The sequence below is a fragment of the Cyphomyrmex costatus genome, unplaced genomic scaffold (assembly GCF_001594065.2).
Source record: "Cyphomyrmex costatus isolate MS0001 unplaced genomic scaffold, Ccosl1.0 scaffold23, whole genome shotgun sequence".
Lineage (NCBI taxonomy): Eukaryota > Metazoa > Arthropoda > Insecta > Hymenoptera > Formicidae > Cyphomyrmex > Cyphomyrmex costatus.
In genome coordinates this window covers 2,108,577-2,128,116 of record NW_017276368.1, presented here as the reverse complement: position 1 = coordinate 2,128,116, position 19,540 = coordinate 2,108,577, and the positions used below count along the sequence as shown (strand labels likewise).

The 19,540-nt window shown below is 36.0% G+C and overlaps 1 protein-coding gene across 1 annotated transcript in view; it reads left to right on the top strand.

Moving 5' to 3' along the window:
- Positions 1-19,540, top strand: part of Bap170 (Brahma associated protein 170kD) — a 50,987-nt gene that overhangs the window by 28,236 nt on the left and 3,211 nt on the right. Inside the window, exons 4-13 of the mRNA XM_018539968.1 lie at positions 10,645-11,120; positions 12,372-12,886; positions 13,180-13,574; positions 13,662-13,881; positions 13,972-14,374; positions 14,977-15,282; positions 16,105-16,311; positions 16,399-18,455; positions 18,585-18,744; positions 18,863-19,021. Of these exons, the coding sequence (XP_018395470.1) occupies positions 10,645-11,120; positions 12,372-12,886; positions 13,180-13,574; positions 13,662-13,881; positions 13,972-14,374; positions 14,977-15,282; positions 16,105-16,311; positions 16,399-18,455; positions 18,585-18,744; positions 18,863-19,021 (4,898 nt within the window). The remainder of the gene's footprint in view (positions 1-10,644; positions 11,121-12,371; positions 12,887-13,179; positions 13,575-13,661; positions 13,882-13,971; positions 14,375-14,976; positions 15,283-16,104; positions 16,312-16,398; positions 18,456-18,584; positions 18,745-18,862; positions 19,022-19,540) is intronic.

Sequence of the window (19,540 nt, the reverse complement as noted above, 5' to 3'; positions counted from 1 at the left end):
TAGGACATCCCGTATACATATATAGAGCAGAGCGCATATATGTCAGCCGCCACACCGCGCCGCGCCGGTGCGTTTCGCCCGTTGACTGGCGGAACGCGCGGGTCTATACTCGGCGCACATGCGCACCTCACCGTGAATAGCCTCGCTCGCGATGCCGCCCGCACAGAAGCTCTGCGGGGTAACCCGCCGGATGAACGGCGGGGAAGGTGGGACGTGAGATGACAGGGGGAAAGTGAGAATGTTATGAGCGCGCAGCGCCCGGGGGCTCGTCTGTATCAGGAAGGGGTGCGAAAATGACGCTTACCGATATCTAGTGTGTACGTAACGATTGTTAATTTGCTTGCCGGGGTCTTAGTTGCGCGCGATCGCGGTAGCTGCGGCAATGACGACAACGACCGCCTCGACTCCCCGCGAGCTCCCGCGTAAGTCGCAAGCGACCTCGGCGTCCTGTTATGCCCTGTCTTCCCCGCGCGATGCGAGCATCCTCGGAACTGGGGCAGTAAAGGTTCCCCGAACGGGAAGCTATTCCCGTTTCCCATTCCGATTCATTTTCCTCCTCACTCTCTCCCTCTCGTTCCCTCCATGCATCGATGCGGCCATCGTTCGTCTAATCATACGCGTTCACTCTGTCATTAGGCGAACGACACGTATAATATATACATTCTCTGTTATAACCTTTGGAACCGAAAAGACTTGATGCTCTTTTTGGCATATTGAGAGAAAAATTTACATATTTGTGACTATTGATATTTTATTATAATTTAGTTATTACTGCTCTATAATGTGTGCGTGCGTGCATGTGTACACATATATAGATAGAATGTCTCATTTTAATTACCCTAGGGAAATGTCTTGAAAAATACATAAAAGATACGAAAAAATGTTTCAAATGCAAGTGTAACGGTTTCAAAGGGAACGTATTTTTTGGTCGCTTTTTTTTCTTGGTGGAGTATTTATTATATATTTAAATGTTTTGTGAATCATTGAAATTTTGGAATATAAATTTTGAAATACAGTTTTAATTCGTTTTTTTTTATGTTTCCGTTCTCCTGCAGTCAAATAAAAAAAAATAACAATGAACATGTAGGAAATGAGCGATGACATTTTATATATAAGACTGTCCTAAATATAAGATCTGACTGAATGCCGATCATAATTATAATTATCGAGATATTTTTGTAGATATCATGATATTAGACACATCAATTAAAGAGATTTTCTAATGGAAAATGTGGAGCATTTCACACCCAGAGCTCCCAAAGGTGTTGAATTCTACACTCAGAATTCAGGGCCTTTATAAAAAAAAATGTTAATTTTTGACAAATTTTTTAAAATTTTGAGTGATTTTACAAAAAAAAGTGACTAGGTGTATACATAGAAATATATTTCGTGCATACAACAAAAGACAAAATATTTATGTTATTTTAAAATCCCCTCCCTCTCTTTGGACTCCAGGGAAGTCAAAAATTTCTGTCCCTGGCTTGATTAGTCATCGTGATGAAAGATGATACTTGACGATCAGTGCTTATTTCATAACATATTCTGAGTCAGCAATTTGCACTTTTTCGTTCTTAGGTCTATTTTTGGTTTACTTTTTATCCATTTGAAATTTACGGAACGTTGCATTTATCAATTTAACCATATTATCTTTGCCACTATCTGAGAAAAATGTAAGTGAGAATCAATATTGCTGTAAACACTTTGGTGCTGCCCGAGGAGATCTCGAATGACTACACATGGCGTCATGAAAGTTTGTTTTGTCTTTGCTACACCGTACGAACATGTTCATAGAATCGCGTGACATGGACGAGTTAAATCGCTTGACGAGTGATCACTCACGATGCGTGGCCATCACCGCGTGGTCTATATAATTCTTTTGACATGTATTTCTTTAACCTTAAAACGTTATTTTTATAAAATAGTATTGTGTTGATACATAAATTTTATATCTGAGGAAATAGGGTACTCTTAGTTAATATAACACAAGATTATTTTATACATTTTACATTTCTGATAATATTTATTTATAAATACAAATCACTTGATTATTAATGTAAAAAGAAGGAATAAACACACATATACACACTATTAAATTTAATTTTGAAATGATATGAAATAGTCCAATAGCACAGAACTATTTAAAAATTAAAATTACTTATCACTCTGTTATAAGACTGGATCATCAGAAGGTTTAAACTGATATATAATGGATTGAATATTTAAAAGCTTGCCCTCACTTTGATGGATAGCACTAAAGTGATGTTCAGTTTCTTCAGCTTGACAGATTTGACTGCTGATCATTGAATACTCAAAAAATGTTGAGAGAGAGAGAGAGAGAGAGAGAGGGCATTTTTTAAGCAAAAAATTTTACACGAAGCACATGTATATATGTATGTATATAAACCTTATATATATCTATAGGTATTTATAATACGTATTCGTATATCATCTATAAAAAAAGTGGATAAATGAGCTATGATCAAGAGTAAATTCTTCTATCGAAAATTTCACTATAATAATTTGAATAACCTCTTAAAATAAAAGGTTATGCAAGTTACTCGCGGTATACTCATCACTCATTTGTATGTAAGAAATAAGTTTGCGACCATGCCATGAGAAATATGTACTTCTCGTAAGAAGAAAACGACGTCCACAAGAGTTCTATAAGAAGGCGTATGCAAATCGCGTTGGTGAGTCTTCTGGAGATTCTAAAATTCTTTCAGAAAGCATGCTTTCTGGATCTCTGAAAGAATTGTTTTTTTGTTCAGAATTTTTTCGTGTGTTTTTAGAATATGATGCTAATTAATAGTATTCCATTATAGCAATAAAACTGAATTAATTGTTTATATATAATTATAATATGTATAAAAAATTTTTTGCTGGGACTATGCGCATATCATTCTAAGGCAGATTCTTCTAGCATTAAGAAGATTGTAATCTTAAATCTAGCACTTCTCGTGGTTATACAATATTTCTTTACATTTTATCTCGTATTTTACAGTTTTTTCTTGTGGCCGTATTAGAAAAAAAATCCGCAAAATCAAGAAGATATGGCTAAACAATAGAATCTTTTTTTATGAAGGTGTAACTTAGGGCTTAATGAGTTTGCTCGCTTGCACGTTAAACTTATAGCGTTTTCTCGGCTTAAATTAAATTTCCGTTTTCTTCATCTACAAAAGATTATTGTTCTCGGGTAAGAGGATGACAAAACAAGAAGAGTCGTGTTTTGTAAAATCTAGATTTAAATCTTAATTAACTACCAAGATTGACAGTCTCGTCACGTGTGTGCCATGAAGAAAAGTGTGTCGATGCCATGGATGATGAGAAAGAGGTTGGGATGAACGATGCGAGAACGAGACACCACGGAGTGTCACAATCAATAAGCGTTTGCGGGATAAGTGTTCCGTCGGTTCTTGATCGTCCCGGCATAATGTTGCGCTTGCGTGATGTTGGCCGCGATTTCAGCGAGATAGAGCCCATCCTCGCTGTGCTTTGTGTGCATACGTCGTCATGTATTAAATTAGGGATGGCTATTTAGAAAGGAAAAAAAAAACTTCGTAGCATTTTTTTTTCAAACAGTAAGCTTGTCGTCGACATTACAATCCGTAAACATTATCACGAAATTTCAGCCTCAAGGACTCTGAAACAAAAAAAAAACCTTTAGGTTGTTATATGGAAAACATTATTGCAACAATCTTTATTTATCCTAAAGTACACCATTTTCCAATTGAATATGATTAAATATGATTAAAAAACTCCAAACAATGAAAACAAATTTTTACAGAAAAAGAATTCTTAATATTGACAGATAAAGTCATCAAAAATACTAGAGAAAAAGTTTTTAAATAGAATACTACTAACATAAAGTGTTAAAAAACTTGAATGGAAAAATCTTGTTGTACATTAATTGGAATTAGATTCAACTAGAAAATCACAAACACTTATAGATAAATCTATCAAACATTCTGATCTAGATAATCAGAAAATTCATTAACCAGAATTTTCATTCATGTGATCCAATCGATTTGTCTCTTTCGTAACTAACACAGCACCTTTTCTTTTATTGTTGACAATATGTTTAAAAGTATTTATACATTTAATAATATCTTAATTAAATGTAAAATAAATGTATAAAAAAATTATTTCTTTTTTCTCACACAAATTTATTTATCTATCTTAAGAATCAACTAATTGAATGAATTAATCCTGTGAACAAACGATACAGAACGTCTATAGTGAGAACTTACGTAAAATGTTTTCATCAAGTACATACATATTAGATTAACTTTCAAAATCCCTTTACGTACAATAATATAAAGGAGAGTAAAATCTGATTCTTAAAAATTGACAATTTTTCAATGTTGTCGCTTCTTTTCACATTTTTTAGAATTCGATTTCACTCCAAAGATTTTAGAAAATATGTATAAATATAACAAATGATTAAAATAATCTCTGATTTCTAACAATAAATGAGTTCTTCACTTATTGTTAGACCTGTGGTCGCGGATTATGGGGATACGATTAATGTGATGACATGATCCGAGGGGTAGGCGGTCACCGCGTGCCAGCACGGTGCCATCGCTGCGCGCGCCTGCCTCGTTACGAGACGCTTGTTAGCGGACTGCGACGCCAATTAATGCGCGGAGGCCGTGGTTTCACCCCCGCGAGTATTCCGTTGTGCTCAAAACGAAAATTGTTCCGACTCACGCAGACATATTTGACGAACTTAATCTTAATTATATACTCACAGAAAACGGCTTGTGCTTCGTATACAAGAGCCATCTGTGTTTCTATCAAATGTCAAATTTTTCAAAGTGTCCTGAATTTTGAAATTGACAGATGCACGCAGCGTTGTGTGCGGTGATAATGTCTCGATTAACGCGCCTCTCGATGGGTTACAAGTGGGAATCGATCGGGGCCTCTACGCATTGCGCTTGTATCGCTTATTTATCGATGTTTAATCATAGAGCCGTTTGATACTGACGTAGGTGGAATTGGATTGATTGAAACGCTGGGAAACACAATATCATGCGATGACAGTGCGTCGGCCGCGTATTGCTTTTATCATAACGGTGGATTACAAATAGCTCCGTTAACATTTACTAAGCGCCGTCAATGCAAATCAACCGCATTTCACTCTACTACGGGGTAGACATACGTTTCAGCTTTTTTAATGTAAGACGTTAGTTTTTTTTTAAGTTATATTTGAATCATGATATTAAACATTAACAGAGAAAAACAATAAATATGAGAGTATAGCGTGAATGAAATAAAATATTATACACAATCATTTAATTGTAAGTAAAAATTATATATCACTTGATATACTACATTTCGACTCTTTTTGCAGTCATCCTCAGTTTACAATTGGTGATAATTAATATGTTATTAATATTAGTTTTTTTTTTAAGTATAAAATTAATCCGAAACGCGTATTACTTATTGTTTGCTTATTAAACATACTAAATTTTTATAAAGATATGCAATGGAAAAAAGAGCCAACAATTTGGAAAGTGTTTACGCTTAAGTGAGGGTATAATTAAAACGGGGAAAGAGACTTTTATCCGATAATGGTGAGAAAATTGCTATGAAATATTTATAAATTATTATTATAGAATATGTTAGACGGAGACGAAGAGCGGGGAGAAAAATATAATGCGTTTTCATGCGACGAAGAGCTCTCTTTTGTTCATCGCGCTTACGTAAAAGTAACACTCCCTTTATTACGCCATGGAAACAAGGTGTTCAACTTGAAATCGATACTCGCTACTTCGCAGCATCGTTGACGAGCCATGATTTTATTAACGAGCTTCTGGCTCCTTTGGAACCACTCTCCCTCCTTTCTCGCTGCCCTCACCCGCGAATCTCCTTTCATCGTGCTTACCGATTCCTGGTTTGTGTCCCCTCCGTTTCCGGTGAAACTCGACACTTCTCCTGGGACGCGATATTGATCGCGGTTTTGCGGCTGAAAAGATTACTACGATCCGCGATAACGTTGCGCCGTGTACACATAGTCCGTATATTCTGTTCGCGTTTAGAATTGTCGATATTTCTCGTTATAATTCTGCCCGAGCGAAGGAAAATAATTCGCTCCCCGTATCATTGTATGAGCATGCGTGATTAACATCTCAAAAAATCAATTATTATTATCATTTATTGAATAGGAGCAGTGGCGACTTAAATTAGGTTAAATTTGACACTAGATTTAATAGTGTTAAAAAAAATTCGATAATTTTTAAAGGAATATTTTTATCTTGAAAAATCAAGGTTAAAAATTACACGGGTTAACATATGACCTTTTTTGTATTAAAATGTGAATAGTCATTTTCGATGTATTATACTTTTTGCTTGCTGAACACGAATTCGTTACTTATTATAAATTTGATTATCCATTAAATTTTTGATGTATTTTTAAGAGAAGTGGCGTCAAGGATGCAAAACAATGATTTTGAAAATATTTAGGACAAACGTGCAGCAATTTTTTTTAATTTTTATTGATATCATGTGAAAAAAAATTGTCAACTTTTATCTTTTATATGATGGATTCAACAGTAAAAAATACATCAGAAATGATTATTCATACTCGTAAAATGATATTGGTGTGATGTCATTATCTAATTGTTAATTAATTTTTATATTAAATTCAAATTTTTTAAACAAACATATAGTTAGTGTATCATTAAAACTAAAGCTAAGATAAGCTTAAATTTCTATTGACATATTCGTCAGCACTACAAAATTAATAAGAATTACGGCTGTTTTGATGCATAATACAATTGTACAACTAGTGTAATTGATAATTTATTCCAATGAAGAGGAATTACTTAAGATAGGATATGGATGTAAGCTATAAATATTAAATAAAAGGATGGACATACGAGTAGTGCAAGATATTATCACTATGTTTATTCCTCGTCTTCATTTCGACGGTCAAAAAGTTACGAGAAGAATTTTGTTCATCAGTAAGAATTATGTAGAACATTGTTTTTGCGCTTGTAAGAAACTTTTGTAATTTAAAGAAAATCAGAATTAGATACTGGAATAGTTAATTCTATATTATTTTAATGCGATATATATATATATCTCCACGTCGGAACGTGCCATTCGTAGAAATCTAGCTTTGGTCGAGAGTACAACCTACTTGTGGTACATCGGAAATGGGAGTCAATCGTCTTATCGATTTGAATTAGACATTACACAGGTATAATTGATTATATTATGTAAGCTGCGTTCGGTTTGGGCAAGTAACGGATGTGATAAAAAGAGAATGAAGTTTACAGCGCGTAAACGCTCATATTGAACGCAACCATAACGTAAAACATTAATAGATGAGTAATTTCTGTTCTTTTCAATAGTTGTCTTCAGTCATTAAGCTTTGTCGTGTTCGGTGGTAATAAAATGACGAGATAATCATCATCGGGCAGAATAAATCGATCGTTGTATGTAAATCGGACGCTGGATTAGTTGGTTTTACTATTTCAGATATCGCGACCCCGAGATATCACTACTTTTCAAATAAGCGTTTCGCACGACAGTCGATAACCAATCTATCGACCCCGCCTTTCGCCTTTAATTATTATAGTGTATGTGTATAGCCTTTTGAAATAATTTATGTATCTCGGCCTGTGTACTTCAGAGATCGAACAAATGCTTTTTTTGTTCTGAATTGTCTATTGCTCCAACTGATTACACAACGTTTCTTATGATAATGTCTCAGTGTTAAAACCTTTTTAAATGAACGCGCATATTTAGTTTATATTATCTGAAATATATATATATTTTTATCATATTTTGTTAAACATTATATATATATATATATATATATGTATATATACACACTAAATCTGAATCAGTATATAATTACTGATGATATGAGTGCCAAGACTGCCAAGTATGCCACTGATAACTAATGGATTAAATGTCAGATTCTTAAGCTAGCTAATCTTTATTGTGTGATCTAACTAATCTTGCTTTAGTGCATAAATTTAATGAATATTAGAATTTTAAAATTAACGTACAAATATCAGTATTTTAAGTATATAATGTTCAAACTTTCTTTTTCAGTTAAACTTCATAGATTGTCCAGTGCCAAGTGTGTTACTGGGTAATCAGTGACTATCCACTGATTCAGATTTAAAGAATATATTTTATTACTTATATATATCGTGTACTTTTATTATATTTTATCATATATGTATATATGTTTACGACACACATATGTATCTATTATTTTTTTAAATATGAAATTTAAAAAAATATAATTATTTAAGAGATTATATAGGAAATTAATTCTATTTGAAACACACAATAATTTTGTTTGAATATTATCTATAAATCCAATTTTTTTAAATAATGAAACAACGTAAATAGAAAGAGAGAAAAACTTCTGAAGTTAACCTATTTTTTTTAAATCAATATAATTCGTGTATTCTGACTTAATATCCTTTCTTAAAGAGTTGTATATACTGTTGTTGCTATAAATGTAAGTTTATGTAATTAAAAATTTGGTGTCTTTTGAAAGTGATGGGTATAGCATTTCGAAGATTTTCTTGAAAAATATTAGAGCGCAAATTGATCTTAATGGAAATAAATAAGTTACGATTGATTTCTGCAATGGAAATGATAAGTATATGGCATTTCGCATCTTTGGAATTTTATTTCCTAAAGCTTTTAATTGATCTTTTTGAAATTTATTGGAAACTCCGAAATTCTTTAGAGTAGAGCCAGAACTTTGCTAATAATATTGTGAAAATAGATCGCCAATTTCATCTACTCATTCAACAATCCGATATAATATCGTTGTGATAGCTCCGTTTTCTTGTTGCATCAACCAGCCATGACCTGCCTCAATGCGCAGGTCGTCAAGCACTGTAGGATTGGATTGGCTGCGTGACAATTCCGACAGCGACGATTGTTAGAGATACGCTTGTTCTCACAACGCAGAAAAGTCTGCCCGCGGGGAAAAAGATATTCTAATCACTGCGCTTGGAACAGAAACATCGCGTTTCAACGTATAATCTCGCCGATAAGATACAACTGAGTCATTAACTGATTTTTTGTTAGTTTCAATAGAAGAAAAGAGAAAGAAAAAGCAAGGAGTACAAATGCGCTTAAAGAGTGTAACTCTATAACAACTCTGTTATCCTTGTTCTATTTTTTGCGCTGCACAAGTTTCTGTCTATAAAAATAGTTTTATTATTTTAGTTAAAATTTTGCTGCGTGTTTTTATATATTCTCTTAGGAATATTTTAAAAGTAACATTTTACAAAGGCGCGGTGTGACGTTTTCTTTATAAAGGAAAGTAGTTTTATTTTGTAGAATTGTGTTCTTTTAGTATTTGGGCGTATATATTCTACTTTTATGTATATTTATTAAATTATCTCCGTCAGATATATATTTGCAATGCATTGCCGAAAAGGAAATTTAAACAAATATCTATAAAGTAGATATATGTAGTTATATTTGAATCGTCCGATGTTAACGTTGACTTTATGAGACAATACGTGCATTGTGAAAGACGCGAATGATTTTATAATGATTTTAATTAGCAAGATAATAACTGTGTTTCAATTATTTCAATTGAAACCTTTGCGGCAAATTTATTGTATGCTGTACGAGTACACTTACTGTCGATCGGAAGGTTTTGCCATGGACATGACAACCTTCGCAATCATTCACCCAAAGTAAACCTGCGATGTCCATTAATATTAATGTAATCATAACGAGAATATAATTAATATAATACAGTATATTATTGAATATGTATCCCGATAATTTTCTTATATTCCGAAAATTATTATTGTATTCGTTGATACTTTTGATTATTTAAATTTTATTGCTGCGTTACATTGACTCTTATATCAATCTTATACATTCACGAATGTAATTTTCTAAGACGCATCGAACACGTTTTATTAAAAAAATTAATTATAAAAATTAATAGAAAAGAAATAAAGATTTTTTATTTAAAAATAAACAACAAGAACACAAGGGCGATATAAGAGTCAAAACTTTAAAATATAAAACGTATAATTAATAACTTCTTTCGATAATTAATTTAACACCCATAAACATTACTTAAAAACTACTTACATGTGCTTAAAGAATATAAAATATATATAAATAAGTTTCTCGTTAAGGAGTTTCGGCTCTTGGATTGAGCCCTCCTCAGACATATTAAACAACAGTGATTGAAGATCGCTCACACGTCTCCATATAGGAAATTGACATTGATTACAAACGATTGAAAAATCGTATGTACAACAATATCTCTGAAATGATGATAAAAAACTTTCTTTATAAATGTTAAAAACATGTCAAAATTCTAAAAGCAAACTCACCAAACGGCCATCAAGTGAAACAAATTGATTAACAATAATATTAGTTCGGTGTTAATTATAAAAATTTTCAGAGATGCTTTATCGAGAAAATTTATAAAGTATTGATATATTACATAATAATTGTTTTAAATCAATTTACCTTTTTAAAGAATTAAGACAGGTATTTCTTTTTTCTCTACCATATATGTAGAATCTTCTAGGAAGAGACTGACTTTATAAATAATATTTAAATAAGTAGAATTACATTTAGTAAAATTAATTTTTTCTGCACATATAAAATCTATTCTTTTGTCTTTGCTTTTAGAATCACTGCGTGATTATAATGGACTCTCGTCGGACCTTTACAAATCCTCGAATTATGACAAGCTGGCGTTGTCGCTCCTGTCGCCGCTGCCGAACGAGCAGGACTTCGCCATCAACGTTTGCACCCTTCTGTCGAATGAGGGTAAACACAACTTGCGGCTCGACAAGTATCCCCGTCTGGTGAACATCCTCCTGGCGCACGCCGGTGTCTTTGACTCGCCTGGCACACGGCAACTCTTTATCGAGGTGTACTCACGTATTCGTAACTATTCCATTAATTCCTTCTGGTCGGATGTGCTCGATTCCCAGGATGTGATAGATCTCACGGACGAGAGGACCTTCATGAAAAAGCCACTCACCAGTCTGTCGACGTTTTCTAAACGGAAGACTGTTGAGAAGGAGAATCAGAGCAAACAAGACGTTATTGCATTGACAACAGAGAACGAGGAACCGACGGTGCCGAATGATGTCGAAGTGGTAAGAAATCTTTTGCCTACACATGTGCACGCGCACGCGCGCATACGTACACACACACACACACTCACGTGCACACGTATAGTGATATGAATCGTCGAATTGACAATGCCATCGTGTATAATAGAAAGATTTAGTTTTATATCCTGGTTGGAGTATTATTTTTCAGAATAAATATTTTGCAACAGTTTAAGATGCATTATTATTATTAAATTAATTATCAATTTAATTTTTGTGATATTATTATTCCGATTTCAGTTCAGGACTGTATTTCAAGCTTGACAAATGTATATATATGTACATTGTGAATGTATATATACATATATAATCAGTGCGCAGTTTACATGAACTGGAATCAAGATCAAGACATTTACTTCGTTATTTACTATCTGGAAAAAAAAAACACTGGAAAACCTGGAATTTTCAAGGGATTTCTTTTCTACTTCTAAAAATTGGAAAGATTCATGGAATTTTATTGATATTCAGGAAAATTTTTTTATCTTTCTACTTTTAAATGTTATGTCTTTCTGAAAACATTATCATATTTCTTTGATCAATATTTTCTTGATAATGCAAAATGTCAACATTGATTAGCGATAAGTGTAGCGTACATTTATGTATATTTTCGCGAGTTTAAAAATCAAGATGACAGTAGAAAGAGTAGTAGAAAGGTAGTACACAGTAGAATAGAATAGTTTTTACTAATACTATATTGTATTGATAAGCCTCTCCTATAGATTTTATGGAAATAGAAAAGATTAGACATAGTTTGTGAAATCCTTATTTTCTATACAGAAAAGAGTGATATTAACAGCACTGGTTTAACTGAAAATAAACATATGTCAGTTCGATATTAATGAAACAAATATGGTATACTCTTTTTTAAATAAAATATTATTTAAATTATTTGTCATAGAATTAACAAGATTAGTTTCAATTAGATTGCTATCGGCCAAATTATACTGTTAATACAACATAATTTTTTTGTGCACTAATTTACAATATACAGTTGTTTTTGTGTTATTTTTAATGTTGCATTAAAAATTCTTTAATCTTACCTGGAATTTTAAATAAAAGTATCCTCTATGTTTAGGGAAATTTTTTACAAAATTTTAGTAAACAGTGTGAAAATCAAACTTAATTTAGAATCTCTTTGTTGTCTATGTTTTAGACGTAATATGAACTATAAAAAAACTTTATCGATTTCTTCTTTGTTTTCGAGGTCCTAAATATTGTTTGTTATGTGGTTTGCAGATACTTACAGATTGCCCACGGCTAGATTTACTTGTCTTGCACTCGGACGAGAATCTGAAAGATCAAAACCAGAATTCTATAAAGTTTGAGGAGGAAGACAAGGATCTGTTTTGCGTCGGTCGGACGTTAGGTACACAGGATCCGTACGGGCAACGCGTGCTGCAAATCGCCGCAATCCTACGGAATCTTAGCTTCACGCCAGAGAACGCGACAATATTAGGCAGGAACCGTTGTTTCCTGCGATTCGTGCTGCTGTGCGTGAGAGCGAGGTGGAGCAATCTGCATCAGCTTGGCTTTGACATACTAGGCAACATAGCGAACGAAGTTATTTTAAAGGAAGCCGGCGAGAGGATAACGAACGTTGTCCTAACGTGTGTGGCCAAGGGAATTGAGTCCCAGGACAGATTTATCGTTATATCTTGTCTGGAGGTACTCAACAAGATCAGTCAGCAAGACTGTAACGAAGAAATTGTCACGTTTGGTCTGGCAGACAATGTATATGAACTTATATGCAGGTGAGTGTATATTTTAAGTATACATATAATTTTTTCAGCTGGTTGTTTATTGCAGATATAAATTTTTAGAAATTTCTGTAAAAAAAAACTTTTGCGTTAAAAAGAAATGTTTTTGTTTTACTCTCAAATTCAATAAGAAAACTGTTGTATACAAATAATTGTAATATTTAATAATGCCCTGAAAACTTATACAATTACCTTTTATTAGTACTATTGATATTGGTTGCGAGTATTTTTAATGTTGCTGCGTCGAAGTTGCAAAGCATACGAGATTTCGTTGTGTTTACTTGCAGATTTCTAGCTCTAAGTGACATAGCCCTCTTAGTGTATACTTTGGAATGTCTGTACGCTTTAACGTCGTTGGGTGAGAGACCATGCACGAGCGTCGCGCGGGTCCGCGGTGCCATCGATACGTTGGTCGCCCTCGTCACTGTGGAGGCGCAGAGCTACGGCCCGAAGGCTTGTATTCTCATGCGAGTTGTTGAGACGGTGTCGACAGCAGCAACACAGCAGAACACCACAAGTCAAAGTTCTGTCCCCGCCTCTCCTGCCACACCAGTCACAACGACTGCATCCGCGTCCACTCCGTCTACGCCGGCAACGATTACCACGACACCAGCACCTGCCAGTCCAGCGTCTTCTCGACCTACGACTCCCGCCGCGACCTCGACCAAGTCGACAACGCAGAGTACGTAATCGAAATTTTTTCTTGTTGACAATAAAATCACATGTTTTTCTTTTTTCTAAATTTTTATTTCTTTTTCACTGTTTACAGAAGCGGTGGAGACAGCAAATGCGATTCAACAACAAAATGCGCATCAGCAGATTATTCAAGAGAACGAACAGTTCGCTCTAGGCTGGGTAAAAGCGACCTTTGAACTCACACCCGGTGCACGCATTGAACAGGAGGAATTATATAAAAAGTACCTAGGTTGCTGTACGAAGATCGGTAGACGAGGCGTGATAGCACCATTGCATTTTCCCAGATGCGTCAGGTGATTACTTCGAGACATAAATCATTATCACAATCCTTGTTGTCATGTTAATATATATCTATTTTAATAAACGCTGTACTGTCTGTACAGATCCGTTTTCGGCAATATCGTGGGGCCGAATCCGTTGAAGGGCGAAAATACCGGTACCCAGTATTACGAAGGCATCCGAGTACGGGCTACACCCGCGCCGATAACTTATCCGAGCCAAACCACTGCTGTCGCGACTAATACACTCCCGATTCCAGCGATCAACACTACTCCAGTAAAGGTGCTTCCCGTTCAACAGCGTACAGTCAAGAATATAAGTTCCGCACCCGATAGCACGGCCGCTCCCCAGGTCGATAGTCCCGCCGCGTCGTCCGGGACGCAAATGACCTCTACCCCCGCGTCTCCCATCCTCAAGGCCCAATTGTCCGCACCGCCGAAACCCCCGTCCAACAACACCTCGAGCCAGTCCCAAAATCCAGTGACCAAGGTTGATTCTAAAAGTCAGGTGGGTCCGAATCCTAGTTCTCTCTCTATACCATTCTCTGCCATTCTCGTTTATGACCTTGGTTTTCACTTTGGTTGTATTGTAGCTTCGTAATGCTATTCTTACTATTGGTTTTCCCTTTTAACACGAGCTAGAGATACTTCCTTATAACACAGAGGTGAGGGAGTTCTTTTTGCATGTCTCATGAATCTTCAACTTAGCGTTCTGTGATCGCTGAAAGAGTAAATGAGAGAGATGTAGATAAATAGAGAGTAATTATAAGAGCAATATTTGTTTCCTTCTTTTTGCGAAAAATTTTAGTTTATTTGCTAAATTATTTACTATTTTATAAAATTTTATGTAGGATGAATACTTCATATTTTCTATTCGCAATCATCGCTGCGGTTATGGAAAATATCGACCAGAATTATTTCCAAGGAATCAATGTATTGTCTGTGATTTACGCTTATCAAACGCTTCTTCCAACTGCGTAAACAGTAGCTACGCTATAATATACGAGATAGATCGCAGCATGTTGCTCATGTAAACGCTTGAACTATACTTTCCGATGCTGTAATTCGCTGTGGTGGTTGAAATTTGTATGTTGCCTCCTTGTCGATTAGGTATCAGTATCGCATCCGCATCTGAGTCAAGCGTTGCTAGCAAGCGGCTCCCAAACGCAACAGCAGCCGCAGCCACAGTCCCAGCCGTTACAGTGTGTCCAGGTAGTTGCTAAGGAAGATAATCGAAGTGGTACTACGTCGAGTTCCATAATAAAAAGCCTATTGGCTACTAAGGTAACAGTCAGCAGCGACTGCATGCCCAGTGCTGCTGCGACTTGTGTGTCTACCCCTACTGCCTGCGTAACAAACACTACTGCTAGCATCGCATCCAGCATCAGTGCCAACCAGCTAATAACCAGCAACCAGGTATCATTGTTGTATATTAACAAAAATAAGTAGTTCACTTTTTTGTGGTTTTTCTATTTTTGTCTGGAAAGTACTACAAATCAAGATCTTAAGAGTTTTATTTTTTCTTAATATTTTTATGATTAATTACACTATCCGAAGGATATATAATAAGAACGTATATTAAGTATACTTAAAATTAATTACATACGTAATACATAATATAATTTAAAATAAAAAGAAGCTGCTATATAAATTATCTTATGCGTATGAATTATAATTGTTTTATTATTAATACATACACAAGATAAACTTTAACTTTATTTGCTTATCTATTATAGAATCTGTTACAGAAATATTACAGAAGAATCCCGTATCAAAATACTTTTCTATTTTTTGTAAATTATTACAAGCTGTCTATGCAGGAATTTGTAATAAATTATTATTTATGTTTTTTTTTTAAGTACTACTTGTCAAAATGTCTGCTTATGATGTAGTGTTGGTTGATGTACTCAGACTTTGTTATGTATTTCTTTGTTTTTTTAGAATATGAATTTAGATCAGAGAATGTCCTTTTTCCTTCCTTTCTTGACAAATATATTACGATAAAAGAGCCATTAGCAATATTTAACAGAGTGTTATTCTGAAATTTAAATGAAAGTATTCGTAATATGAAGTACTAACAACAGCATGGTTTTCGATTGGTGAATTCGATTGTTCTTTTGATATTTATTCTATGACAAATATAATAAAATTGTTGAGCGCGTGAAAAGTGTTACAATTATGGGGAAAAAAAAATTTCGAAACATTGATCCCTGATTAATATTAATGGATATCTCTTAGGTTGCCCAACGTCAGCAACAACAGAGATTACTGCAGCAACAAATGTCGAGTATAATACAGCCTGCTGCACCCGCGGCCACCCCGGCCACAATACTCCCAAAGACTCTCATCAACACTAAACAAAAATCGGCAATCGCACCCATTTCTGCCAAAAAGATACAAAGGCTCAATGGGGCCAAATTTGTTGTGACTAATAACTGCGAGAAGGTACGTAATCATCACTCTTACAAGTTTATAGCTTTACAAAATCTTGCGTAAAATCCTATTGTATGAGATATTTCTTGTATGTTCCAGACTGAGATGAACGATAACGATAATACCAATCAAATTATCACATCCACGACCACGGTGGTGAATCCGACTGAAAACCACATATCCTCCTCACCGGCGAAGATCTGTCGTCCGCCCTTAACGATAGTCAATGTCGCCACTGCTACACCAAACAAAACGAATCAACGCATGACATGCACTTCCATTGCCGAGGATTCAGATTCTACCAACAACTCTTTGGCGTCGAGCAGCGGTATCGGTGGTAGTAGAGACTGTTCCTTCAAGGTCGAAGAGGAGAACATGCCAACGAGCTTCGAAGGTATCCTACTTAACGGTGCGCCGGCGAGCAATATGGACATCGACGCGCAAGACGACGGTTCATCCAAAGATTCATCGAGCGTGGGCTCGAAGGACAAGCCGTTACAGAGTATGATGTTGGTGGACTTGCTCGAGAGGAAGGTTGATAAAGAACCGATCCTGAACGGCGTACTCAGCAAGAATTCAATTAACGAGAAAGAGTTGGATTTAGTGGAGAATCACATCAAGAAGGTATTAAAAGAATCTCCCGCTGAACTAAAAATTAAGTCTGAGATAGAAAGTAGCAATGTTATGCAAAACGAAGTGTCCGAGGATACTCTAATTGAGGCACCACGAGGAATCAAGAGATCAGCTAGTGAGTCAGATGAGCTGGATATCAAGAAGCCAAAGTATTCCAATGGCACAATGTCTCCTGATCCAGCAGTTGATTCGACCACAGCTGAATCTACGGTATCAAGCATAAAATCTGAAGAGCAGGATGACGATAAGGACAGCGAAAAAGCAACTGTTTCTTCCACTGCGGCGAATCTGTATGCTGCTCTGGCAGCAGACTGCATAGAAGACGAGATGGATTTGGAAGAACAAGTGAACGTTAACAAGGTTATAATAAAGGAAGAACCAGTGACGGAGACAGCAACGGCGATAACGACAGCAACGGCAACAGTACCGATGGTAGCGACAGCGACGGTACCAATGGCAGCAACAGCAACAGTGGCGGTAGCAACGACATCTTCAACTTCTCTTCCTCCTCCTCTTCATGTAAAGACGGAAGCGACGCCAGTTCTTTTGAAAGAAGAACCACCGACTTTACACATCAAGGAAGAATCTCATATATTCATCAATCAAATTGCAAGTATGAATCAAGTGTCGCAACCGCAACCACCGTCGCTTCAACAACAGCAACAACTTATAGTTACAACGCCTAGGCAGATAGTCGTGCAACAAACAATCCCGTCGAGCAATCAAATGATTATTCCTACCACATCAGTGAAGGGCAGACCGCCTCCACAACAACCGCAAGTACTCCTACAGCAGAGTGCAGGTGGACAGCTGCAATACGTAGTGTCGGGCGGTGTGCCTGGTCAAAACTACGTACTCGCACAACCACAGACGGCCTTAGTGCAGGGTCAAGCGCAAACCGTTCTCGTGGCACAGACAACACAGCAGCAGGGGACTGGTACTAAGACTATTATCATATTGCAACCGCAGGCTGCTGCGCAACCGACTCCTCAAAAAATGGTGGCAGTGACGCCGCAAGGACAGCAAGTGGTCGTGACACAAGTTCCTCGTCCGATTCTCCAAAGCCCAGCCCTTGGCAACATCCCGCCACCTCTTGTACCCACATCAGCTACTATCCCGCAGGCCTCCATTATAGTCAACAGTTCGGTAGCGCAGACCAACCCGAACACGGTAACCGTCACGATCCCAGCGATGACCCAGCAAACTCCAGTATCCACCAGCGTGCCGTCCAGAGTGGTGACGCCTACCCCGGCATCTACGCCGCCGCCCACTAGGCCCACAACTCCGCATCAAGCAGCGGCTACTCATGGTGTGTCTACTGTCAAGCCGTCATCCGCTATCAAGGTTGTGAAGACGGTAAGTTCATCAACCTCTACCGAGCCTGAGTCGAAACCCTCCACAAGCCAACAGCAGCATCAGCAACAGCAGCAGCAACAGCAAACGCCACAGCCAATGCAAGAGAATAAAACTATGATTAAAATCGATCCTAACGCTTACCTGTGCGAGTGGCGGGGCTGTCTTAGGTAAGTTCAAAGATAAATTTTCGAAATTAAAAATTTTATTAAACAATTTTGCAAAAGCTATCGAATGAAACATAGTTATATTAATGAGATATTGCGAATTTTAATGAAAAATATCTTAAATAATTTTAGACAATTTAAAACACCGCATGAAGTTTATCTTCACGTTTGCGAAGCCCACTGTCCGAGTGGTGGTGAGGAAATACTATGTCTGTGGGCGAGCTGTGACGCTCTTAAGAGACGAAAGTTCTCGTTAATGACGCATCTTTATGACAGGCACTGTAACGCGGACGTAAGTAATCTTGCATTTTACTATTCGTGATTTTTTATTGATTTTGAATAGAAATTATATCGGACGAGACTTGGCACCGTGAGATTTACATTCATGATTTGCATTTTTCTCTTCTCAGACAATGTCGATGAGGAGGAAACAGTTGACAGTGACGGGTAAAACCGAAGTCTCTACATCTACGCCTCCGACTCCGCATCATCCCGGATACGCACCCAACGCGGCATTCCATGCTATTAAACGGCATGCTCTGGAATTCGTTAATCCTAAAGAGCTAATGGTAAATTTTGTTTAATTAATATTTTAAAATTCCGAAATTTATATATTCGAGAATACAGAATTAAATTTTACTGCTTTGTTTGTTTTCCGCGCCTGTTTAATGTTTATACATTATACGTTGGCCCTGCTATACGATGAAATTAAATTTCGATACGTCTATTGAATTATTTTAGCTTACAGTTATATCTTTTGCACTAAAATTTGATAATCCAAACAGACTTTAAATGAATATGTGAAGAAAAAAAATGAATATGAATTCTGAAAATGTAAATATGTATGGTGGTAGGATTTCACAAAATTTATTTTTGCTATTTTACTTGATTTACTTTATACTTTATTGTCAAATACTATTAGAAACTGCTAAGGAACTTCGATACGCTCACTGATATACATAGGTGACTATCTTAATATAATCTGTAACTGACCATGTTTAAACATTTCATATCTCAGATACTCTTTGTTTAAAATAAAAATTTATAAATAATTTTTTATTTTTCAAAAACTTTTTTGCTATAGTATT